This window comes from Rhopalosiphum maidis, chromosome 4 (genome assembly GCF_003676215.2).
Source record: "Rhopalosiphum maidis isolate BTI-1 chromosome 4, ASM367621v3, whole genome shotgun sequence".
NCBI classification, from domain to species: Eukaryota; Metazoa; Arthropoda; class Insecta; order Hemiptera; family Aphididae; genus Rhopalosiphum; species Rhopalosiphum maidis.
In genome coordinates this window covers 31488056-31509777 of record NC_040880.1, presented here as the reverse complement: position 1 = coordinate 31509777, position 21722 = coordinate 31488056, and the positions used below count along the sequence as shown (strand labels likewise).

The window sequence follows — 21722 nt, the reverse complement described above, 5'->3', positions numbered from 1 at the left end:
AAATGGAAATTAAATTCATCACACTCCATTTTAAAAAGTAATGGTGTTTCTTATAAATAAATAGTAATAAGTTGTTTAATATTATACATTGCAAAGATATATAACAAAACAAATGTATAAATTAACAAACTTCACTAAATTAAAACAATAGTCAATAAAAATTTAAAACCAAAATTTACGTATTAGGTAAGTATTTGATTAAATTAATATTAATTGGATTGATTTAATGTATTAATTAAGAATCATTGTAAATGATAACTGGTAGGTATTTATTTTGTATTTATATTTGTTTTTTATCCCATCAACATTTTTTTTTTTAAACATGGTATCAATATTTGCATACATTAAAATGTCTAATGCTGTCATTGTATATAAAATGATCCAAAAAGTTCCTAGTTATTAAAATATCCAGGTTATTAAGAAGATTAAGTACCTAATACAATTATTTAACTATTTTAATTAAAACAATTTTAATATCAAAGCTATAATAGATTAGGTAAATATTTAGTTAGTTCATTTTTATTTATTTGTTTGTTTATTAGTTATTCAGCTAAATGTGTATATAACACATGTGTAGGTATATTTCATACCCTAAGCCTAACAAATGGAATTGAATTCTTCCAAGAAACAGTCGTTTTTTGTTATAATGTTATGAGTTTATGACACTTCGTTTGCACTTAAGAAGTTTGGCTAAAGGCCAGGCAAATATTTCTAAATTTATATACTAGACTACTACGAACCCGAACGATATTCGTTTCAAGTAAGTACACATTTTTCGTTCTGAACGATAACATGTTTCTTTTGTACGCATTTATTGTTACCGTTTGCTTATGCCATGTTGTGGGACAAGAAAATGAGAACGTACCCCTTTCCGTTGGTAAGTGTTAAAAAAATAAAAGTCGTTATATATTTGGGTAATTTCGATTAGAAAAAATTGTTTAAATGCATTTCTTTCAATTATATACAGTGGGGTTCTTCGACAAAGAAAACAGCATTGAACAACAGATGTTCGAATTGGCTATCCAAAAAGTGAACATTGACCCAAAGTTTGCAAACGTGTTTTTAAAACCCGAAATTAAAATTATCGATTCTACAGATCTTTATATGACTGGCTTGAAAGGTAAGTATATAACAATTATTTAAAATTAAAATTTTTGTTATCTTGGCGTAGTAAAAAATATGGTTTATTTGGTACCTATTGGCTATTTTATTTTAAAATTATGTGTATTCTTAATATGTTGAATGTTGACGCTAATTTTGAGTGTAGCTTAGGCAACGAAAGACGTTCATGATGAATATTTCTTATTTCAACATTACATTCAGGTCTATTTATTTCTGACAATATTTTTAGCTAAAAAATCATTAATATATGATAAGTTGATTTTATTATGATAAAATAATATCTTAAAATCTTCTCTTATACTAGTTATACTGTTAGTACTTAAATATACATTTTATTAAAATAGAGAAAATTGATGATAATACGTAAAAATGTTTTCCTAAGAAGCCCAGTGGCCTATTTTCAAAATGTTCCACGATTTTATAAAATATTAGTTAAAAATAATATTTTAGTTGCTACCTTAATATTTAATTATACCTAATACTTTTCTACTAATTTATTCTTCAATATGTTCAATAAATATTTAGAGAGAGCAAGATAAGGTGAATTATACAGAGTTAGAATGTGTTTTAAACAAATTATTTTAATTACATATTAAATTTCTTTAAATAAATGGTTTTGTTTATAATAAAAACATTTAATTGTATTGTAATTTTTTCTATGAAATATTATATTCTGTTAAGATCGTGGTATATAATATAAGTATATAACCATTGTGTAGAGTGTTAGCAATATAAGATGAAGTTACTTTTTAATGTATCTATATATTGCACTTGAAACTAAGCATTGTTATAAATTATTTTATAAAAAATTGTTCAAAAAATATTTATAAAAAAAAACAAGAAAAATGTTCAGGACGTTTAAGCCTCGTTAAATTTTCAGATTTCGATAACTATTTTAATTTGAAAGTAGATAATAATAATAACATATCTAATCTGCATAAAACCTAGATTTTTATTATATTTTAAATAATGGTATTTTAATCAAATAATTTTAAATTTACTTTTTATTTATAGACCTATTATAAAATTAGACATTAAAATATCGGTAAAAAAAAAAAACAGAAAAAAAGATTTGAGCGTAATCTGTAGAATATTTCTATCTATTAACTGAAAAAAAAACAAATTTGATTGAATTTAAAATAATAAAAATAATTGTATAACCATCATTTATCAACGGATGTTATCAAGTTACGTAGTAAATTCATAGGCAAATACAACAGGGATGTAAACACTGGAGGTTGTAGGGGTTTTGACCCTTTTACATTTTAAGAAAATAATTTGATTATTTGATAGGTACTTTCAAACACATAGTGTTGACTGTACTACTGTAGTAGGTTATACTAAGCTTTAGAACAAAATATGTTTGTTCTGTTTTAATAACTAAATAATATACCTACCTATTATTATTTTTGTTATACGCAGTATTAAATATGTTAAGTTTGTGGTTACTGTGTTTTTATAAAAAATAATAAAATATTTTCGTGTTATTATAAAATAATTTAATAAAAATATTAAATAATTACAATTTATATTAGGTACCTTTTGAATACTGAAATTATGTTAACTTTTAATTATACATTTGTATGACTATAATATTAAGGTATTTAAGTCCCTACTTGGACCTGGTAGGTACAGATCAAATGCTCGAATGTTTTTGTCCCTACTCGGGCACCCGGCTGAGGGTTTTACATATAAATATTATAGGTAGGTACTCTATTCAAGTTAAGAAGACACCCGGTGGTAACCAGTCTTCGACGGGCGATGATCTACAAGTAACACCTGTTTGTCATCCCACCGAGTCAACTGTCTATAACCCTACCTCGTATAATGTACCACGCCCCTAAACACAAGTCAGCCGACGAGTAAGTTTCTTAAGTTTAACAAAGTATAGGTAACTAAACATAATTATAGATAGTAGTAATCTGTTGATATCAAAAATAATTAATTTAAAAATATCTCCTGGTCATTATAAAACACTGCGTTGAAAACATTTAAAATAATAATGAACTGACTAGTACTATTATGTAATATTTGTAGATAGTGACTACTCAGTGGTATAAGTAATAATTAGCAATCTCCCTTGGGGGAGGGGGATTTTTTGAGTAGTTAACTGTAATTTTTATCGCTTCCAAAAAAAAGAAAATAAAACCTTAAACTCTATTAAGAACATAATTATTTATAATATTGTAGTTGGATTACTATTAAATTATAAATATTAAAAAATATTAATAGAATAAGGCTCTGTGGAGATCTATCTCCCATATCACACTTTAATTACGCCCCTGGTTGACAAGAATTTGTATAGACATTAGTGTTCATATCAAGTCTTTTATAGGCAAGTATTATACATATTGTCATACAGTTATAAAAGTGCATACAAAAATTATTCAATCTTTAAATTTATCTTGAGATTAAACTAGTAAAGTACTCATTATAGACTTAGTCGTTGCTTATGTTGACCAAAATATGTAATCGCATATAGAAATACTGACTTGTATCGTTAATCATTATTAGGTAATAACGATTTTAAATAAGTACGTTTAAATTTAGAATATCTTAAAAATTTGAACTTCAATCACTCGTACAACATATATATAAATATATCGTATATGCGATTGCTTTATGGCAAGTTTTTATTTAAATTTTATTTATATAAACTAATGAGAAATCTTTTATTGCATTTTCAAAAATTAGGTGTTAGAATTAAAAAAAAGTAATGCACATTTTAATTACAAAATATAGTTAGCACATTTTAAGTTTTTCGTCGAATTTGGTTAATAGGTACCTCTTCAAAATTCAACTGCTTATCAGGAAACTGTGATTGCATTTTCAATATTTTAAAAAAATACTTTCGATGAACTTTGTATTACATTTTCAAGTTTTTTTACTCACAAACGAAAATACCATAGATAAGTTTAGTCGAATAATAACTAAAGAAGTAAAATGTCTATAAATAGCTCAATAAAAAACAAAAAATATTTTTTTTAAATTTTATTATTTGTGACTAGAAATGCTAATTCAAGTATTTGAAAAAAATTTCAAGTCTTCAGTAATGCGTTTTAGAATTACAATAAATAAGTTTGTACGTAAATAATCCTTTTTGTTGTTGTAATTTTGTTTTATTTTTCCTTATTAGGTATTTGAAAAGTATTAGGAATTTCTACTTTAAACTACCCATTTTCCAATATAGCTAGGTATACCAACTAAATTCAATTTTCTACCAGAAAACTCACTCCAAGTAGAAAATTGGAGCATCCTCAGTTAAATAAATTTATTTTATGTGTTATATTAAATATTAATAATATAATTATTTAAATTTTCAGTATGTGAGACTATGGAATTTGGGATTGGTGCGGTTTTTGGCCCGTCCAATCTAGAATCATCAAACATAGTGCAGTCACTTTGTGAAACTATGGAAGTTCCACGTATAGAAACCAGTTGGGAAGATACGCCTGTTAATAATTTCAATTTTTATTTCAATCCATATCCTGAACCAACATTACTAGCAAAAGTAAAACAATAATACTAACATATTTAAATGATATAAATATATAATATACCTACTTTTAACTTCTAAGTACAATTTTAATAAAATGAGCCAATTTTTATCATTTAAGGGTTATACGGCTATAGTTCATGACATGGACTGGAAGTCATTCACGTTACTCTATCAGCGACCAGAAAGTCTTAAGAGATTACAAGACTTAATCCAAGATTACTCAGGAAAAACAAAACCTAATGACAAACAGGCAGCAGCCATTTCTATTATACAATTGCCCGAAGGCAATAATTTTAGGTGAGTTTTGCCATAGGTACCTAACATAAAAATTAAAACGTTTAAAATTTTTTAATGTTAACTATTTGATTATAAGACCAATTTTAAAAGACATTAAGAAGTCTCTAGAAGGTCACATTGTACTTGACTGTGATGCAGATTTATTATTAACTGTATTCAAACAAGCAAAGGAAGTTAACTTGTTGGATGACTATCATAGTTTTATCATAACTTCATTGGTGAGAATTAATTTTATTTATGATTAATGTACCTATATATAGTTGATTTATTCAAAACTATAAAATAGTGTTTTGATTATAGGATGCACATACAGTTGATTTTAGTAGTATTGTACAGAACTTGCGTACAAATATAACAACTGTCAGATTGATTGATCCGTTAAGCCCATTTGTAGAAAGTATTGTTAGAGATTTGAATTTTGTTCAACAAAGAATGAACTTAAATATGGAACCTTTGAAAGTTAACAAACTTACAGTTAATGCTATACTCATTTATGATGCATTAAATGTATTTGCAAAAGCATTAAAAAGTCTTGGTATGACAAATAAAATCATCACTGAACCACTACAATGTATGAACTCGCCATTTATTCCCTGGTCTAATGGATTTAAACTTATAAATTTCATGAGAGTAGTAAGTTTAATATTTCTGTATTATTCAGTAGTCATCACTTAATGTTTTTATTCTGTTTTAGATTGAAACAGAAGGCCTAACTGGTCTCTTACGCTTTGACAACAAAACTGGTCATCGATCATACTTTACACTAGAAATGGTGGAGCTAGTTGATACTGGTTTCAAAAAAATTGGCTTGTGGGATCCAGAAAGAGGCATGACTTATACGAGAACCAGTCTTGAAATGCTTCGTGATTTATATGCTGGGAGTAAGAACAAAACATTTATTGTTTCATCAAAAATTGTAAGTAAAAAATAATCATATAATAATAATATATTGTATACATTATACATACTGAATATGTTTGGATGGAAATTTGTTTATTTATACTATTAGTTCTATTATAATAAATTATAGTTTTAATTTATTTACATTGATAGACAGAACCGTATTTGATGTTAAAAGAAGGCCACAATAAATTAGAGGGTAATGACAAATATGAAGGATATGCGGTGGATCTTATTCAAATGATTGCTGAGGAAATCAACATAACTTATGAATTTCGTTTAAGAAATGATGGAAATGGAAAACGCGATAAAAAGACAAACAAATGGAATGGGATTATCGGTGAAGTACAAGAAATGGTAACACATTACATAAATATATAATGCTAAATTATATAAACACATTGAATTACTAAGAAATGTATTGATTTGGTCTCCCTTACTTTATATTAAGTACCCAATTATAATTATTTAGCATCCTAACTTACTATATCATTGCTTTATAGAAATATTGAAAATATGTTTAAAATTAATTTTAAAAGACATTGTTTAAAACTATAATAATGGTTAGACCCCGAGCTTGATAGTGATCTAGCTTTTAACATATTCACAGAGAGCTGACTTAGGGGTCTGTGATTTAACAATTACTCACGAAAGAAGGAATGCTGTAGATTTTACCATGCCTTTTATGAACTTGGGTAAGTTGAGTGCTTTAAACTATCCTCTAGAAATGCTTATATATTTTATGCAGGTATCAGCATATTGTTTAGTAAACCAGAAGAACCTCAGACCAATCTTTTTTCATTCACCCAACCACTTTCCTTTCAAGTATGGATATTTACAGCAACCGCTTATTTAGGCTTGTCTTTGGTATTATTTTTCTTGGCCAGGTAATTCTAAATCCTATATTTTTACTCAAATATAGTATTATAATTACCTACACTATTTAATTGTTTATACAATACAATTTATAGAATTACACCTAACGAATGGCAAAACCCTCACCCGTGTAATTCTCATCCAGAAGAATTAGAAAATTCTCTATCATTACTCAACTGCTTATGGTTTTCAATGGGTTCCATTCTCTGTCAAGGTAGCGATATTCTGCCGAGGTAAAGCTTACTTACAATTCAAAAACTATATTCATAATAATAAGTGGTGTCACTTTTTTAGAGCGTTTCCAACCAGACTATGTGCTGCTATGTGGTGGTTCTTTGCTCTAATTATGACTCAATCATACACAGCCAATTGGACAGCATTCTTAACATCAAATCGTATGGAAACCACTATAAAGAATGTAGAAGATCTTGATAAAAAGGGAGGTACAGGTACAGAAAGCATTAAGTATGGATGTGTAACTGAACAATCTACAGCCAGCTTTTTTCAAGTAGGTGCAAGATGCATAGGTACATATTTCTTATTTTCTGTGGTAAAAATATCTACTGAAATTAAATTAATTGAGAACATATCTTTAAAAATATATTAAAGAGCCGTTGCATCAACATTTGTTTTCTTTATCTTCCACATAGTATAGGAACAAAGATATTCTGTATTTCCATGATTACGAGTCTCTAATTCAGTTTAGGGCAAAAGCACCAAGTATGTATTTTATAAAAAAGAATTTTTCCTGTACATTGACCAGATAGATTTTTAATATTTACATTTTTTATAAATATAAGCATGTTTTAATTTAAAATAATTTTGATTATTTTTAATTATTAATAACTTATTCAAAAATGTATATATTAAAAATCTATTTGGTCAATGCACAGAAAATATTCTTTTTTTATAAAATATATGCTAGGTGCTTTTGCTTTAAACTGAGTCGTAATCGTGGAAATACGAAGTATCTTTGTTCCTATATTATGTGAGAGATAAACAGAAGAAACGAATGTTGATGTAGCAGCCCCTTAAATAATTAATAATATATATTATATAATTATTTTAAAATAGTATTCATACAATATATATATATATATATATTGAATTAAATATTTTTACATGAAATGGATTTATTAGTAATTAATAATTATGCATATTTGAATTATATTTTTGATACTTCACATAGCAAAGTAGTTATTTAAATAACTAGAAAAAAATTTTGTATACAAATGCATTTATTTATTAGAATAAGCTTTTGAAAAACGATAAATATGGATACAGTTTAAATCATTTTTATTAAAATACTATTAACTTTAATTTTTATTTTTATAACTTTTTTTATTTTATTGAATAATTAGTGTATATTTGTAGTTTTATAATATTGACTTTTATTTTAGCTTATATTTTTTATAAATTATGTTTTGGAATAAAATTAATTTAAAATCTTAAGTTACAACTTCCTAGCTTTTAGAAAAGTAAACTATAGTCATTTATATTAATATTATTAAAATTATGATCAGTTATGATAATTTATTACTTAAAATATAATGAATTGTCAATGTATCATTAACAACTACCGATTATTTGTAAAATTTTAATATATTTTTTTGTACATTTGTAAAATTTGAATGCATATTATAACAATATTTTAAAAGTTCTTTCACTTTTATGATATTTCTACTAATGACATTATTTTGTTTTAGAACTCTGATGTAAATTTATATCAAAAGATGTGGAGTGTTATGGAACTGAATGGTGTTTCGGTCATGGTGTCTGATAACAAACAGGGGGTGGATAGAGTGAAGAAGGAGAGAAATCATTATGCTTTCTTTATGGAATCCAGTTCTATTGAGTATGAAGTGCAGAGAAATTGTGATTTAACAGAAGTGGGATATTGGTTGGATAACAAAGCCTATGGAATCGCAATGCCATTCAGTTGAGTATAATTCACTTTAATTTCATTGATGTTAAATATAATTTTTAATTTATTATAGATGCTCCACATAGGACACTCGTAAACATGGCTGTATTAAAGCTTTCTGAGTCAGGAGCATTGATGGATCTAAAAAATAAATGGTGGTCAGTAACTGATGATAAAAGATGTAAGGTTGGTACAACATTTTTTAACTATGATTATAGTAATTATATAATTTTATATTGTTAATTTTTTACATCTTGTATGCATATTTTAAACTAATTATATGTGCTAATTATTTATTATTCTGTTATTATTAGTTTTATCAATTATTCCATAAAAAATAATAAAAACTATAACTGTATTGAAAAAATAACTTTAATAATTTTAATATCAAAATTATCTATTAACATTTTTTTGTACTTTTTGACTTGAATTATTTATAATTTAAATAATATAGGCAGTAAACTTTTCAATTTTATACAAAAAACTAACTTTAAATGATTTATTAAATGTACCTATATTATGTATTGTTTGCTTTATAATCTTAGAATGAGAAAGTGTTTGTTTTGATACTTGCCTACTTGCAAACTAAACCTGTTGAACAATACATCATTTTAGGATTACTTTTGTGCTCATAATTTTCAATAAGAGAATAAGAAATGTTTTAATAAACCTTTGATTAAATTATCAAATTTGGAATAGCCTTAAATAATTATTTATAATTTATTTATTTTTTTAAGGAGATTTAAATCTTAGCATTTTAAATTAATTTTAAATATGCTTATACTTAATATATAATTATTATAAATAAATTATAAATATATATTTATGCATATTAATATTAATAAATTGGCAATAAATACAATTGTTGTCATTGAAATTAAATCGATTATTTTAATATTTTAGGATTTAAAAAAGGACACAGCTGAACTTGATGTTAATGAAGTTGGTGGTATGTTCGTAATTTTAATACTTGGCTGTTTTATAGCATTTCTATTCTCTATACTTGAATTTTTATGGAATATAAGAAAAGTGGCTGTTGAAGAAAAGGTAATATACTTATTAATTTTAAAACATTAGTTACGGATACTACCTATAATATGTTTTAGTTTTATTAATATTATTTTAAAGCTTATAATTATAATATCGACATAAATTGGAGCAGATTCAAATTACAAATGTTTATTATTATGATATTGGTAGTAAGTACCTCCTTAGTTCTTGAACAAAACACTTAATTTCATGATTCGTCACAAATTCATAGTTGTTTATGAACTGTGAAATTATAATAAAGTTAATTTTAGTTGGTTTTCACAAATTTCATGTTTAAAAGATTTATTTTACATAGTTATGAAGCAATATTAATTAAATTATACATAATATACACAATAATTTATTATTATGTTTAAATTTACACATAGTAGGTAGTGTAAAGTATAAAGGCATATATTTTATTCACCGGTTATTAACTCTAGATTAAACATATTCTGTTACTAGCCAGTGTTCAGTGTATTTTTTTTCAGTCTATTTATATTTTATATTTTATTTAGTAATACCGTTAGTATAAAATTATTAAGTTTATCTATACCCTCTTCTCAGCCAAATTGTTTGTAGATATTTCTATACAAATAAGTGAATATAATATGAAGGAAATTTTAACTACCAAATAATAATAATAATAATTTTAATGATTTTTAATAAATATTGAATTTACAAACAAAAAATTTTTTGTACATATATTTATAAGAATATTTTTTAAAAATCAATACTTAAATAGTTCAATTTAATTGTAGTTAACTCTCTGGGAAGCATTCATGGTTGAGTTGAAATTCGTGCTCAAGTGTCATGGAACATCTAAACCAGTTAGACACGTAGAAGACAGTTCATCGGATATAACTACCAAATAATTATTAAAATATATATACTCATACTGTATTGTTAATTTATATGTTTATTATTATACCTATTTATTCTCTTGTGTGAATCATGTGTCAATCGATTTTTTTTTTTAGATAGGTATATTACCTATCTGTACTTTTACTTAGTGGCTACATGCCTGTGTGACTTCGTATACAGAAATTATAGTCATGGAAAAATAGTTATAAGTACAAAATGTCAAAGTATATACTACACAGGTATAGGCGGTATAACTATTGGAATTGATTTTTGCTGCATTTAAAATTGGATTGTTATTTTGGTAATCTCCAAAGACCATTATGTAAACAACGGCGCGTGTTAAATTCAACGACAGTTGGAAAATAATTAGAAAAATACCCTTCTCGCCTCCATGCCGTCGCTATGCGATGGTCATTAAATTTGTTTGGCCCGACTTCCAAAGACAACAATATAAAGGTCGTGCTAAAAAAAATCGCTATGTCGTGTTATTTATTATTATTTTCCAGACGTGTAACCGACGTAACCTTTAACCCGTCTGCCAAAGATTATCATGCGTGTAAACATAGGTGGTGGGAAAGAATAATAATATATATAACGTCGTAGTGTGCAATAAATACGTGCTGCTGCGGATTGCCTCTTCAATAATCGTAGATAGGTCATTGCTGTTGTTTCAAATCGGGATAGACACTGGCTGCCAGCCCATTACAATTTGCGTGCGCAATCTAAATATAAGTTTTCAGCGGTTTAGCTAGTGTCTCGTGAAAATATATAATATAATGTACGGAATTAATAATCCCGTATAATGTGCCTACTTGTGTGAGCAGCTATTATAACCGTGTATTAATTCCGCGCGCGACATGCAATCCGCAACTACAGTAGTCCTGTTTTTGTTGTCCGGTTTCGCGGTCTGTACGGCGACTGCGGAGGACATGGAACGCATTACCGTCGGTAAGTCATCGATTGAGTACTTGTAATAACATTTTAATTGATACATTTTTTATTAAGCGCTCATACTAGCTATTGCCTACCTATTACCAACTATATACAATTTTTTTCGTGTTCGTGTCATTGCTATTATTTATTGTGTACTGCAGTGGGTCTGTTTCCTTCCGAAAATTCAATAGAACAAATGGCCTTTGAACTGGCCATACATAAAGTAAACTTGGATCCGACACTTTCAGAAGTCAAACTCGAAGGCCGAGTAGAAATCGTCGACATCAACGATGGTTATCAAACTAGTAAAAAAGGTAAGTGACTATTCACATCGCAAAAATTAGAATATAATATGACAGGTATTAGGTAGAAACTTGCACGTAGATTATAAGATATGTTGGATTAAGTGAACTATCGACGTCCGAAATAAAAACATTATAATCTATTCAGAATTTTATCGATTTACTTTAGCTTACAGGTATCTTTAACTTTGTAGATATATAAGTATCGATTTTTTTATGTTTTCACATCCGTTATGCGTCACATTATCCGATTATCATCACTATACAGTATGCGAATCATTCGAGTCCGGCGTTGGAGCTATTTTCGGTCCCACAGGCTACGAGTCATCGGCTATAGTCCAATCGATATGTGATTCGATGGAAATCCCCCACATCGAAACCCACTGGAAAATGAACCCTAGACAACAACCAAACTATTACATGAACGTCTATCCGGATCCGATGACCCTCAGTCGTGGGTATACAGCTATCGTCCGTGACATGGATTGGACTTCCTTTACATTGCTGTACCAACGAGACGAAGGACTTTTAAGATTACAGCACTTAATCCAAGATTATTCTGGATTGACCAAATTATCAGACACCGAATTATCGGCCATTACTATTATTAAGTTACCTACAAATAACGATTTCCGGTAGGCAATAAGAAAAATGCATTTACGCATCATTTGACGTTAGAATTAATTGCAGAACAAAACAATTTTTCAGACCTATGCTGAAAGAGGTCAAAAAATCTCTGGAGAGTCATATTGTCCTAGATTGTGATACAGATATAATATTAACTGTATTGGAGCAAGCTGAAGATGTAGGCCTAATGGACGATTACCACAGTTTTATTATTACTTCTCTGGTTAGTTGAAAAAAAAACATTAATTTTGTAGCATTTAAATGCTTATTATTTATTAACCATGATTTAATTTTAAACCTCTCAACTACAAAATTAAGTACTAAGACTATAATTTGAAAATAATAATTATTAATTTTTCATTTCCTTCAACAATTTATAGTAGTTTGTGAAGTTTATTAATAAGTTGATTAAATTGTTTTTATAGTCAATATTAATTATTATGGAAACTGAACGATAAATTACTAATAACTGTAAATTATTTTTGAATACGCGTTTTAAATTATACACATTTAGCAATTTTAGGCGTATTCTGATTACATAATATATACCTAGTTTTATATTTATTTCACTATGCTACGCAGTACATAATATTAGTTCATATTTCATATACTAATTGGTTATGTTTTATAATTTTATATATTAAAAATACATTTAACTAAATTTTGGAGGTTAAGTATTTTTTTACCTTTTTACTTTTTTAATAAATGTAAATATTTCTTTTAAGATTTTAAATATGTATTTTATATTTATGAATTATGATACGTTATTTGTATAATGTTTGTAAGGATGCACACACCATAAATTATGGTCACTTACAGTTTAAACGTACCAATATCACTGCAGTGAAATTAATAGATCCGTCAAGTCCAACAGTGACTAATATAATGGCCGATCTTGAATTTGTTCAGCAGAGAATGAATTTGGATATGGAAGTATTTCGAGCAGATACTATTACAGTAATATCTATATATTATTGTTAAACAAATGAGAACAGCATTTTTTTATCTCAAATTATACTTCTAAACACAATTAGGTTAACGCGTTATTGATGTTTGACGCGGTCAATGTGTACGCTAAAGCATTGCGTGGTATTGGAGGCACAAAAGTTATCAAAGCCGAACCTAACAGTTGTGCAAATAGAACGAGTACGGGATGGTCCAGTGGATTTAGTCTCATCAACTTCATGAGAGTCGTAAGTCACTGATATCACAATAATCGCGTGTCTGATACGATATCTCAACAGAGAAAAATAATTTCGAATTCTAGACTAAACAATGAATGCATTTGTTTTACGTTTATTATGAAGCAGCAAAAATACTTAAATAATTAACTATAATGGTTGTTTCTTGTAGAAAAATAGATCTTATAGGTACCACTTTATTTATGAAGTGCCTTATAAAGTTATAAATAATAAAATAAAGTAGTACGCGGAGTAATTTAAACAATGAATATTGGATATATATTGTTAAGGTTCGATGCAGTATTACAATTCAGTCCCTTTAATCAAGTCACCTATAAATTAAAACATAATTGACAAACGATACGAAATTGGATTTGTTACCTAGTACCTACTAATACCTATTGCAAAATACAGTTATTGCGATGATTGAAAACAATTCGGTGTTTCAGGTAGAAGTCGACGGTCTCACGGGCAAATTACGATTCAACCAAAATTCTGGGTATAGAAGTTATTTCACATTGGAAATGGTTGAGCTGACAAATACGGGATTCAAAAAGATCGGCGTCTGGGATCCGCAAAACGAAATGTCATACACGAGAACTAGGAATCAGATGCTGGACGATTTAGTGAACGCAAACATGAACAAGACTTTCATTGTTGCTTCAAAAATTGTTAGTTACGGTACATCAGCAATTATATATAGGGCTAAAATATTTAATTGTTTGCGTTATATTTATATATAGACCGAGCCGTACATGATGTTGAAAACAGATCATAAAGATCGTATTGGCAACGACAAATACGAGGGATACGTAGTAGATTTGATACGTATGATTTCGGAAGAAATCAACATTACATACGAATTTAAATTGCGGAACGATGGTAACGGCAAAAAAGACAAGAAGACTGGAAAATGGGACGGACTTATCGGAGAAGTTCATGAACTGGTAACTGTTATAGTATAATATGTATTCAGTAATATTCTCACGTGTTCAGTACCTACATATGTAAATGTTTATAAATTATAAATGTAAATATTTTTATTTGTATTGTACACTTTTATAATAAATAGTATTTTTAATATATGTATTTATATCAAATATTAATACTAACTTTTTGGTAATTATTTTTAAATCGTGTTTTAATTTTATTCTAATTTGTTTGATGAATTTTTCAACAAATAATATTATTAATTTTAGAAATAATTTATTTAAAAAAATATCCTAATTTTTTATTATTTTTTTTTATAGAGAGCCGACTTAGCTGTGTGTGATCTGACCATCACACATGACAGGAGGACTGCAGTTGATTTTACGACTCCTTTTATGAATTTAGGTAAAGCTTTATATAATGCTATGTATGCTCATCTAGGTTCTAAATTATTTTAAACATTTAAACTTTACCAACCATTATAATTTGCGAATAATGAGTTGCGACCAATAATAATAATTATTGAATAATATAATAAACTTGAAATAATAGGAATCAGCATTTTATTCAGTAAACCGAAAGAACCAGAAACTAATTTATTCTCTTTCACCCAACCATTGTCGTTTCATGTATGGATATATACTGCAACTGCATATTTGGGTCTATCAATTATTCTGTATATATTAGCTAGGTTAGTATATGCATTCAAATATTATTAAAAAAAACTCTTTATGTTTAAAAATACATTTATAGTATGTATACAATTTATTATTATTATTATTATTTTTAGGATTACTCCTAATGAGTGGCAAAATCCTCATCCGTGTGCCACGGAGCCCGAAGAACTCGAGAACTCGTTATCATTGATTAATTGCTTATGGTTTTCTTTGGGCTCTATATTATGCCAAGGGAGTGAAGTATTGCCGAGGTAAATAATACGTAAATATCCAAGTTATATTAAATATATACGCACATTAGACATAAAATGTCGGTGATGTTAATCATTTAAATACATTTTAAGATGTTATAATAAGTTGTGTTTGCATATATTATTATTCATATAGATAATATTCTAATTATTATCTATATAGTTATATACACACATCAGTGGCGCACAGAAGGGATAGATTCTCGATCAGCTCTCTCACATCAAATAATATACGTAATACTATAGTTGCCTACTTTAATTTACCATCTTATAAATAGTAAATAATAATTAAGATGTATTATGATAATAAAATGCATGTTAGTAAAAATACAATGTTCTTGGAAACACATTTCTCGATTATACCACCTTCCATCTATTCCAGCCCCACCGCCCCCCTCCATAAAAAAAATCCAACTAATCAGTTAAACTGCACCATTAATATATGTTTATAATTTTTTCTTACATAATTTAACAAAATTCATATGAATTTTTCCTTTTTTCATTCTAGTGTGACAGTATAATTGAATCCAATTTAATTTCCATATCATTATCATAATACATTATCATTACATATTATATTAATTCCAATACTAAAATTTCGATCACGCGGCGTTCTTAATAGGCAATTTAGCTACACTTCATCTATACTAATGTATAAAATGATAGCGTTCGTTTACTTTGTTTGTGTGTTCGGAATAAACTCCGAAACTACTTATTCAATCGTCGTGCAGTTTTTTAAATTAAAGAGGACATCACGGAGAAGGTTTTAGGCATAAATTTAGTCCGATAAAGTTAATAAATAATAGTTATTATTAATTAAAAATCCTTGGCGTAGCCGAGACGGCTATGCTTCTTTAAATATAATAATATTTCACCTATTTTTGTGCCGATGAATAATAACACCTGTGACGTATTTAAGGAAAAGGGTTTAGGAGATAGATGGATAGGTCCCCCTTGGTATTTTTTTTACTGGTATATAGGTATAATATTTGTGGAGATATAAGATAATAATGCATAAATACAGAATATAATTATCGAAAATGCTATATTTTATTATAATATTGAATATTGATGTATTAAGCATCCGAATATAAATATTATAATTAATGCCCGTTTTCCATGCCCTACTTACTGTTAAATATAATTAAAAACGTTTCGTACTGTAAAATATCACCAATTATTATTAATATAATCACCCCGTTATAACCTGCATGCTTCTAATAATAAACGTTTAGTTGCTATTTTAAGGCAATTGTTCGTGAATCCGTATTAAATTATAAGCATTGTACAATATTTGAATATTCAGTGACCCGTTTAGTGCTACTTTAATATAATATACCAATAATTCAAAACTCATTGCAGAGCGAGGGTATGTATTAATGTGTACATATGTTATAACCTGTAACTTACAATACATTTTGTAATAAACCTTTAATAATAATATATATATTTTTGTTCGACGTTTCTAAATAATTCAAACAATACAACAAAATTCATATAAAACACTAAAATATAAGTTATTCTTATCACTTATTATTTCATTACTTTATTTGTATTTCGCATAGATAATAAAATCTATAGATTTATATAAATCTAGATATGGGAATTTACTGCACTACTAACGCTCTACATAACAACTTTTATATTTATTTTGCGTATTCTTATTTATCACTATTGTTTTTTTTTTTTTTAAGAAAACTGTTTTATTTAGATATATATGTGTGTATTTACTGATTATATCTACCCTCAACAGTTTTGAAAAACATTAATGATTGCTATGATAAGTACAAAACTCTCCTCCTTCCATGGGAAAATTATTTGTAGCCAACCTATATTACCCTCTAAGACAAAATCCGAAATCCTAAATACGCCACTAAGTATAATGCATAATGTTTATTCTGTCTTACAAATGTGACTTAAATGTTTGTAAAAAAATGTTCTAGAGCTTTTTCAACAAGAGTTTGTGCGTCGATGTGGTGGTTTTTTGCATTAATCGTAACTCAATCATACACTGCTAATTGGACCGCGTTTTTAACATCGAGTAGAAAAGAGTCTGCAATCAAAAGAGTTGAGGATCTAGACAAACAGTCGACCATCAAATATGGATGCGTTAGAGGTCAATCTACTGCTAGTTTTTTTGAGGTTATATCAAATTTATTATTTACTTACCATTTATTATTCATTTCTTTAGAGTTTGTATAAATGTTTTGATTTAGAACTCTGACGTGAACCTTTATCAAAAAATGTTTAGCGTGATGGAAACATATGGTGACACAGTGATGATGTTTGACAACAAACAAGGTGTAGACCGAGTAAAAAAAGAAAGGGAAGCATATGCGTTTTTCATGGAATCCAGTACGATTGAGTATGAAGTCCAGAGAAATTGTGATCTGACAGAAGTAGGATCCTGGTTGGATAACAAAGCATATGGAATTGCAATGCCTTTTAGTAAGTAATTGCCAATATGTATTAATCTGCGTTACACTACAAAAAAAAAATGTATATAATTACAACCACATTATAGGTACCAGATATATATTTCTTTAATTTTTAATTTAATAACTTTTAATTACTTACATAAATGTTAATAATTAAGTATGACTATCACACCATAAATATATTTATCGTTTATAATTGTAGATAAACTCATTAAAATATGTAATAGTTTATTTAAGTTTTAATTTAATAATTTAAGTAATTAATTACAGTAGATATAATTTTTTTTATTTTAAGGTGCAACTTATCTACGGTTATATAATATATATATTTTTAGATGCTCCACATAGAACAGCAGTCAGTATGGCGTTATTAAAACTATCCGAATCTGGAAAGCTAATGGAACTAAAAGACAAATGGTGGTCGGTATCTGAAGAAAAAATGTGTCCAGTAATACTTTTTATATAGATTAATTGATAATGTTAAAAAATTGTACTTAAATTGTTCATGTTTTAGGTACCTAAAAAAGATTCAGCAGAGTTAGATGTAAACGAAGTGGGAGGGATGTTTGTTATCCTTATTTTGGGATGTATGTTGGGATTAATATTCTCCCTATTGGAATTCCTATGGAACATTCGAAAAGTGGCAGTCGCTGAAAAAGTAATATTACCTATACATTATTTCGTATAATAGTTAAACGTTTTTATACACTAACTCCATTTCTATCATACAACATAATAGAGCTAATTAATAACAATAAAATTAAAATAATTTTTCTTTTTTATTTATTATAAAGCGTATGCAAAACCAAATGATCAATATTTCTTTATCTATTATTTAAAATTGAAATTATTTAAACATTTTTTTTTTAATTTCACGATTAGTAGTTGTTAGGTTTTTAGACAGATTATTTATAATTTTTGAAATCAAGAATTACCATTTTAATGTAATATACACTTTTATATATATATCGATTGTGTGCATTAATCATATACCTAATTTTTAAGTATTCTTGTTAATATTATATTTCCAATAAATCCATAAACATATTTTGTATGCTTGTATTAACTTAGTGGTGCTATTTCAGTTTCGTATACAGGAGGAGAAGCAAAAGTTTTAACCGTCCTATATAACGAAAAAAAAATTGCTCATCTCACTCAGAATTCACAACATGTTTTCCAGTTATATTTCTATTCCAATACAATTGCTATTATATTAGTATTTTATACTCTTTTCATAGGCACAAATAACATATTTTTTTCTCTAAAGATGAGGATAGCCAAATAAAATATTATATAATACTTGAATGGCGGACATTTTCTCCCCGGAAAATTTCTTTTCAGCTAATTTCGACATAGTAGAACATTTTCCCTCCATATTAAAAAACTTTAATATTTCCTCCTTACTTATAGAATGCACATAATACTAAAAAAAAAAAAACACAAGTAGAACAAATAATATAAGTGAAGGCTTCAATAACAAATTTAAAAGCTTAATAAGAATATAACATTCGAATATTTGGATGTTTGTTGAAGCACTTCAGAGATCAAATTCGGTAGCAATTATTTAATAGTTAAGTATTCAAATTTGTATTTATAGATGAGTTATGAATATGGAATTATTAAATATATGAAAATGCTCATAATTTAATTAAAAATTAAAATATCGTAAAAATTCAACGAGGGAACAAAGATAATGTTCTTACCTAAAAGTTTGATAATAGGTCAATTCACTCTAATATTAAAAAACTAAAAGCACACTATTGAAACTGGTGAATGAAAATTTACTATGGTCGTACGTGTGTAAGACGGAGACAACACATGCGGGTGAGACGTCCTCTTAAGCTCTTAAGTGCCAAGTATACGTAATAAAACAAATAATATTTAATATTAACTAAAATAGCGGGGGGCTATGCTCCCGGCACTCCACTGCGGGCGCCCTCAGATACCTTCACTCCCTTCAATTACAGTATTAAAGGATATACATGCATTATATTATAAGTACTATATCGACTATTATAATAATCTTTTGCAGTTATCGCCGTGGGACGCATTCAAGTTGGAGCTCAAATTTGTGCTTAAATGCCACTATTCGACTAAACCAGTTAGACACACTACATATTCAGATGAACCGTCTTCAGAAGGCTAAATTTATATGTATATTATGTGCGTGTGTGTGAATGTGTGCATTTATTACATGTCAATGTTATAATACTGTAGAAAGTAGTTACATTGAATAATAATAATACAAAATACGTTATTTATTGTGTATTTTATAAGTGGTAAAGGATTTTTTTTTAATTAAAAAAAAAAATTATACTTTTTACGTGAAAACAAGATTTACAAATTTATTGTTGCATGCGAATCTTTAAGCTATTTTTTATTGACTAATGACTATACATTCAGTTAATGCTTTTACGATTTATTAACCAATTCTTAAATTTTAATTATACATGTATAATCTAGTTCTATATTTTCATGTTCCTATTGTATTTTTCTTTTAACTTCGAAGAATAGTAAATAATTACTGTTGATTCATACGATGTTGATCAATTATGATCAATTATAAAAATTACTATATTTATTGCTTATTTTATTTTACAATCATATGTATTTTGTGGTAAATAGATAAAGTAAGTTTTCAAAACAAATACGACAATTATATAATTTTAAATGTATTTTACATTGTTCCAAAATAAGAAACTTATTTATTTATTTGCTCATATTTTCAACATTAATTTGGTAAACTTAAAAAAAATTATATAAATAAAAATTCAAAATCTCTACCACTTATGAGGGTTGATAAACTTGTAACTTGTTAGTTAATGAAGACAGTCAAGTTTATTCTTCATCTAATAATTATTATGAATCATTTAAGGAACTTACATAGTTACATAATAGTTTTATATAATTATATAACACAAATATGTCAAAATAACTATAAAATCCGTTAATAATACAATTGAAAAAAATTACAAAATATCTTGTATTTAAAAATTAATAATAATTTTAATATTAATAATCATAACTAAAATGTAATATAATGTATTAATGTTTCAAAATATAATAAAAGGTTCCACTTAAGTTTTGAAGAATAACATAAACAAAATTAGTGTAATCCTATAAATATTGTTTTTGAGCGTGTTTTAAGTATATATTTAAATATACCTAATTGAATATTCACATGCAAATATAATAAGGTTTAGATTCTGAGTAGAACAATGAGGGTATTTATTTCCCAAGGAGGTAATTTTTTTTTGTCAGCCATCGCCTTAGGGCAAGAAAAATGCTTCAACTTTCAGTTTTAGAGGTAGTTTCTGATAAAATAAATTGGTGCATTGAGGTGGGAACTTAGAGAAATAAAGTAAAGAATTTTCCCATAATTTTTTTTTAAAGAACCGAGAAAAACAATAATTTGAAGAAACAAACGTTTTTCCGAAAAACCACAGTACTCGATAAGATCGATATAGTTATTTTGGTGTAAATAAAAAACGAATAAATGTAGATATTTTAAATTCTCACTAAATTATTAAACAAGCATTATACACATAATACAATTTTTAAATATTTTTAAATGTTATTAACTATTTATAGAGTAATAAACATTTGATAAAATATGGTCGTATAGTAATACAGGCCTACGAGAGATCGTTTCCACTTAGAATTGTTCTTCGTATGCTGTGAATTAAAATTTAACACGTCTATTACAGTGACATACTTAATAACGAGCTGTACCCATATACCCATTATACTGTAAAAATGCAGCTGAACATTAACCTATTTACCTATTTTTTTAAACTTTACATGATTATTCCATTTAGCGTAATTTTAAAATTCGGCTGATATATTGAATAAATAAATAAATACATAACTCA

The 21722-nt window shown here is 27.1% G+C and overlaps 1 protein-coding gene across 1 annotated transcript; it reads left to right on the top strand.

Annotated features, from left to right (window-relative positions):
- Positions 1–741: 741 nt before the first annotated feature.
- On the top strand, positions 742–20107 carry LOC113548736. Its single transcript, XM_026949779.1, has 32 exons — positions 742–877; positions 968–1120; positions 4446–4633; positions 4740–4918; positions 4995–5136; positions 5219–5551; positions 5613–5834; positions 5972–6175; positions 6429–6513; positions 6567–6705; positions 6790–6927; positions 6989–7202; positions 8401–8632; positions 8692–8804; positions 9522–9665; positions 10409–10496; positions 11364–11459; positions 11606–11758; positions 12015–12381; positions 12455–12596; positions 13160–13330; positions 13408–13566; positions 14004–14225; positions 14298–14501; positions 14805–14889; positions 15037–15175; positions 15275–15412; positions 17356–17554; positions 17629–17860; positions 18186–18298; positions 18365–18508; positions 19883–20107. Exons 1-32 carry the CDS (start codon positions 793–795, stop codon positions 19994–19996), a joined length of 5337 nt encoding a protein of 1778 aa, XP_026805580.1. The 5' UTR covers positions 742–792; the 3' UTR covers positions 19997–20107.
- Positions 20108–21722: the final 1615 nt, after the last annotated feature.

Bases quoted from the DNA above. Each gene is read 5' to 3' on its own strand.
- LOC113548736 (XM_026949779.1), top strand. From the start codon at position 793: ATGTTTCTTTTGTACGCATTTATTGTTACCGTTTGCTTATGCCATGTT. The intron at 9,666-10,408 runs GTAATATACTTA...ATTTAATTGTAG, and splicing joins AAGTGGCTGTTGAAGAAAAG to TTAACTCTCTGGGAAGCATT. The intron at 12,382-12,454 runs GTAGGCAATAAG...ACAATTTTTCAG, and splicing joins CCTACAAATAACGATTTCCG to ACCTATGCTGAAAGAGGTCA.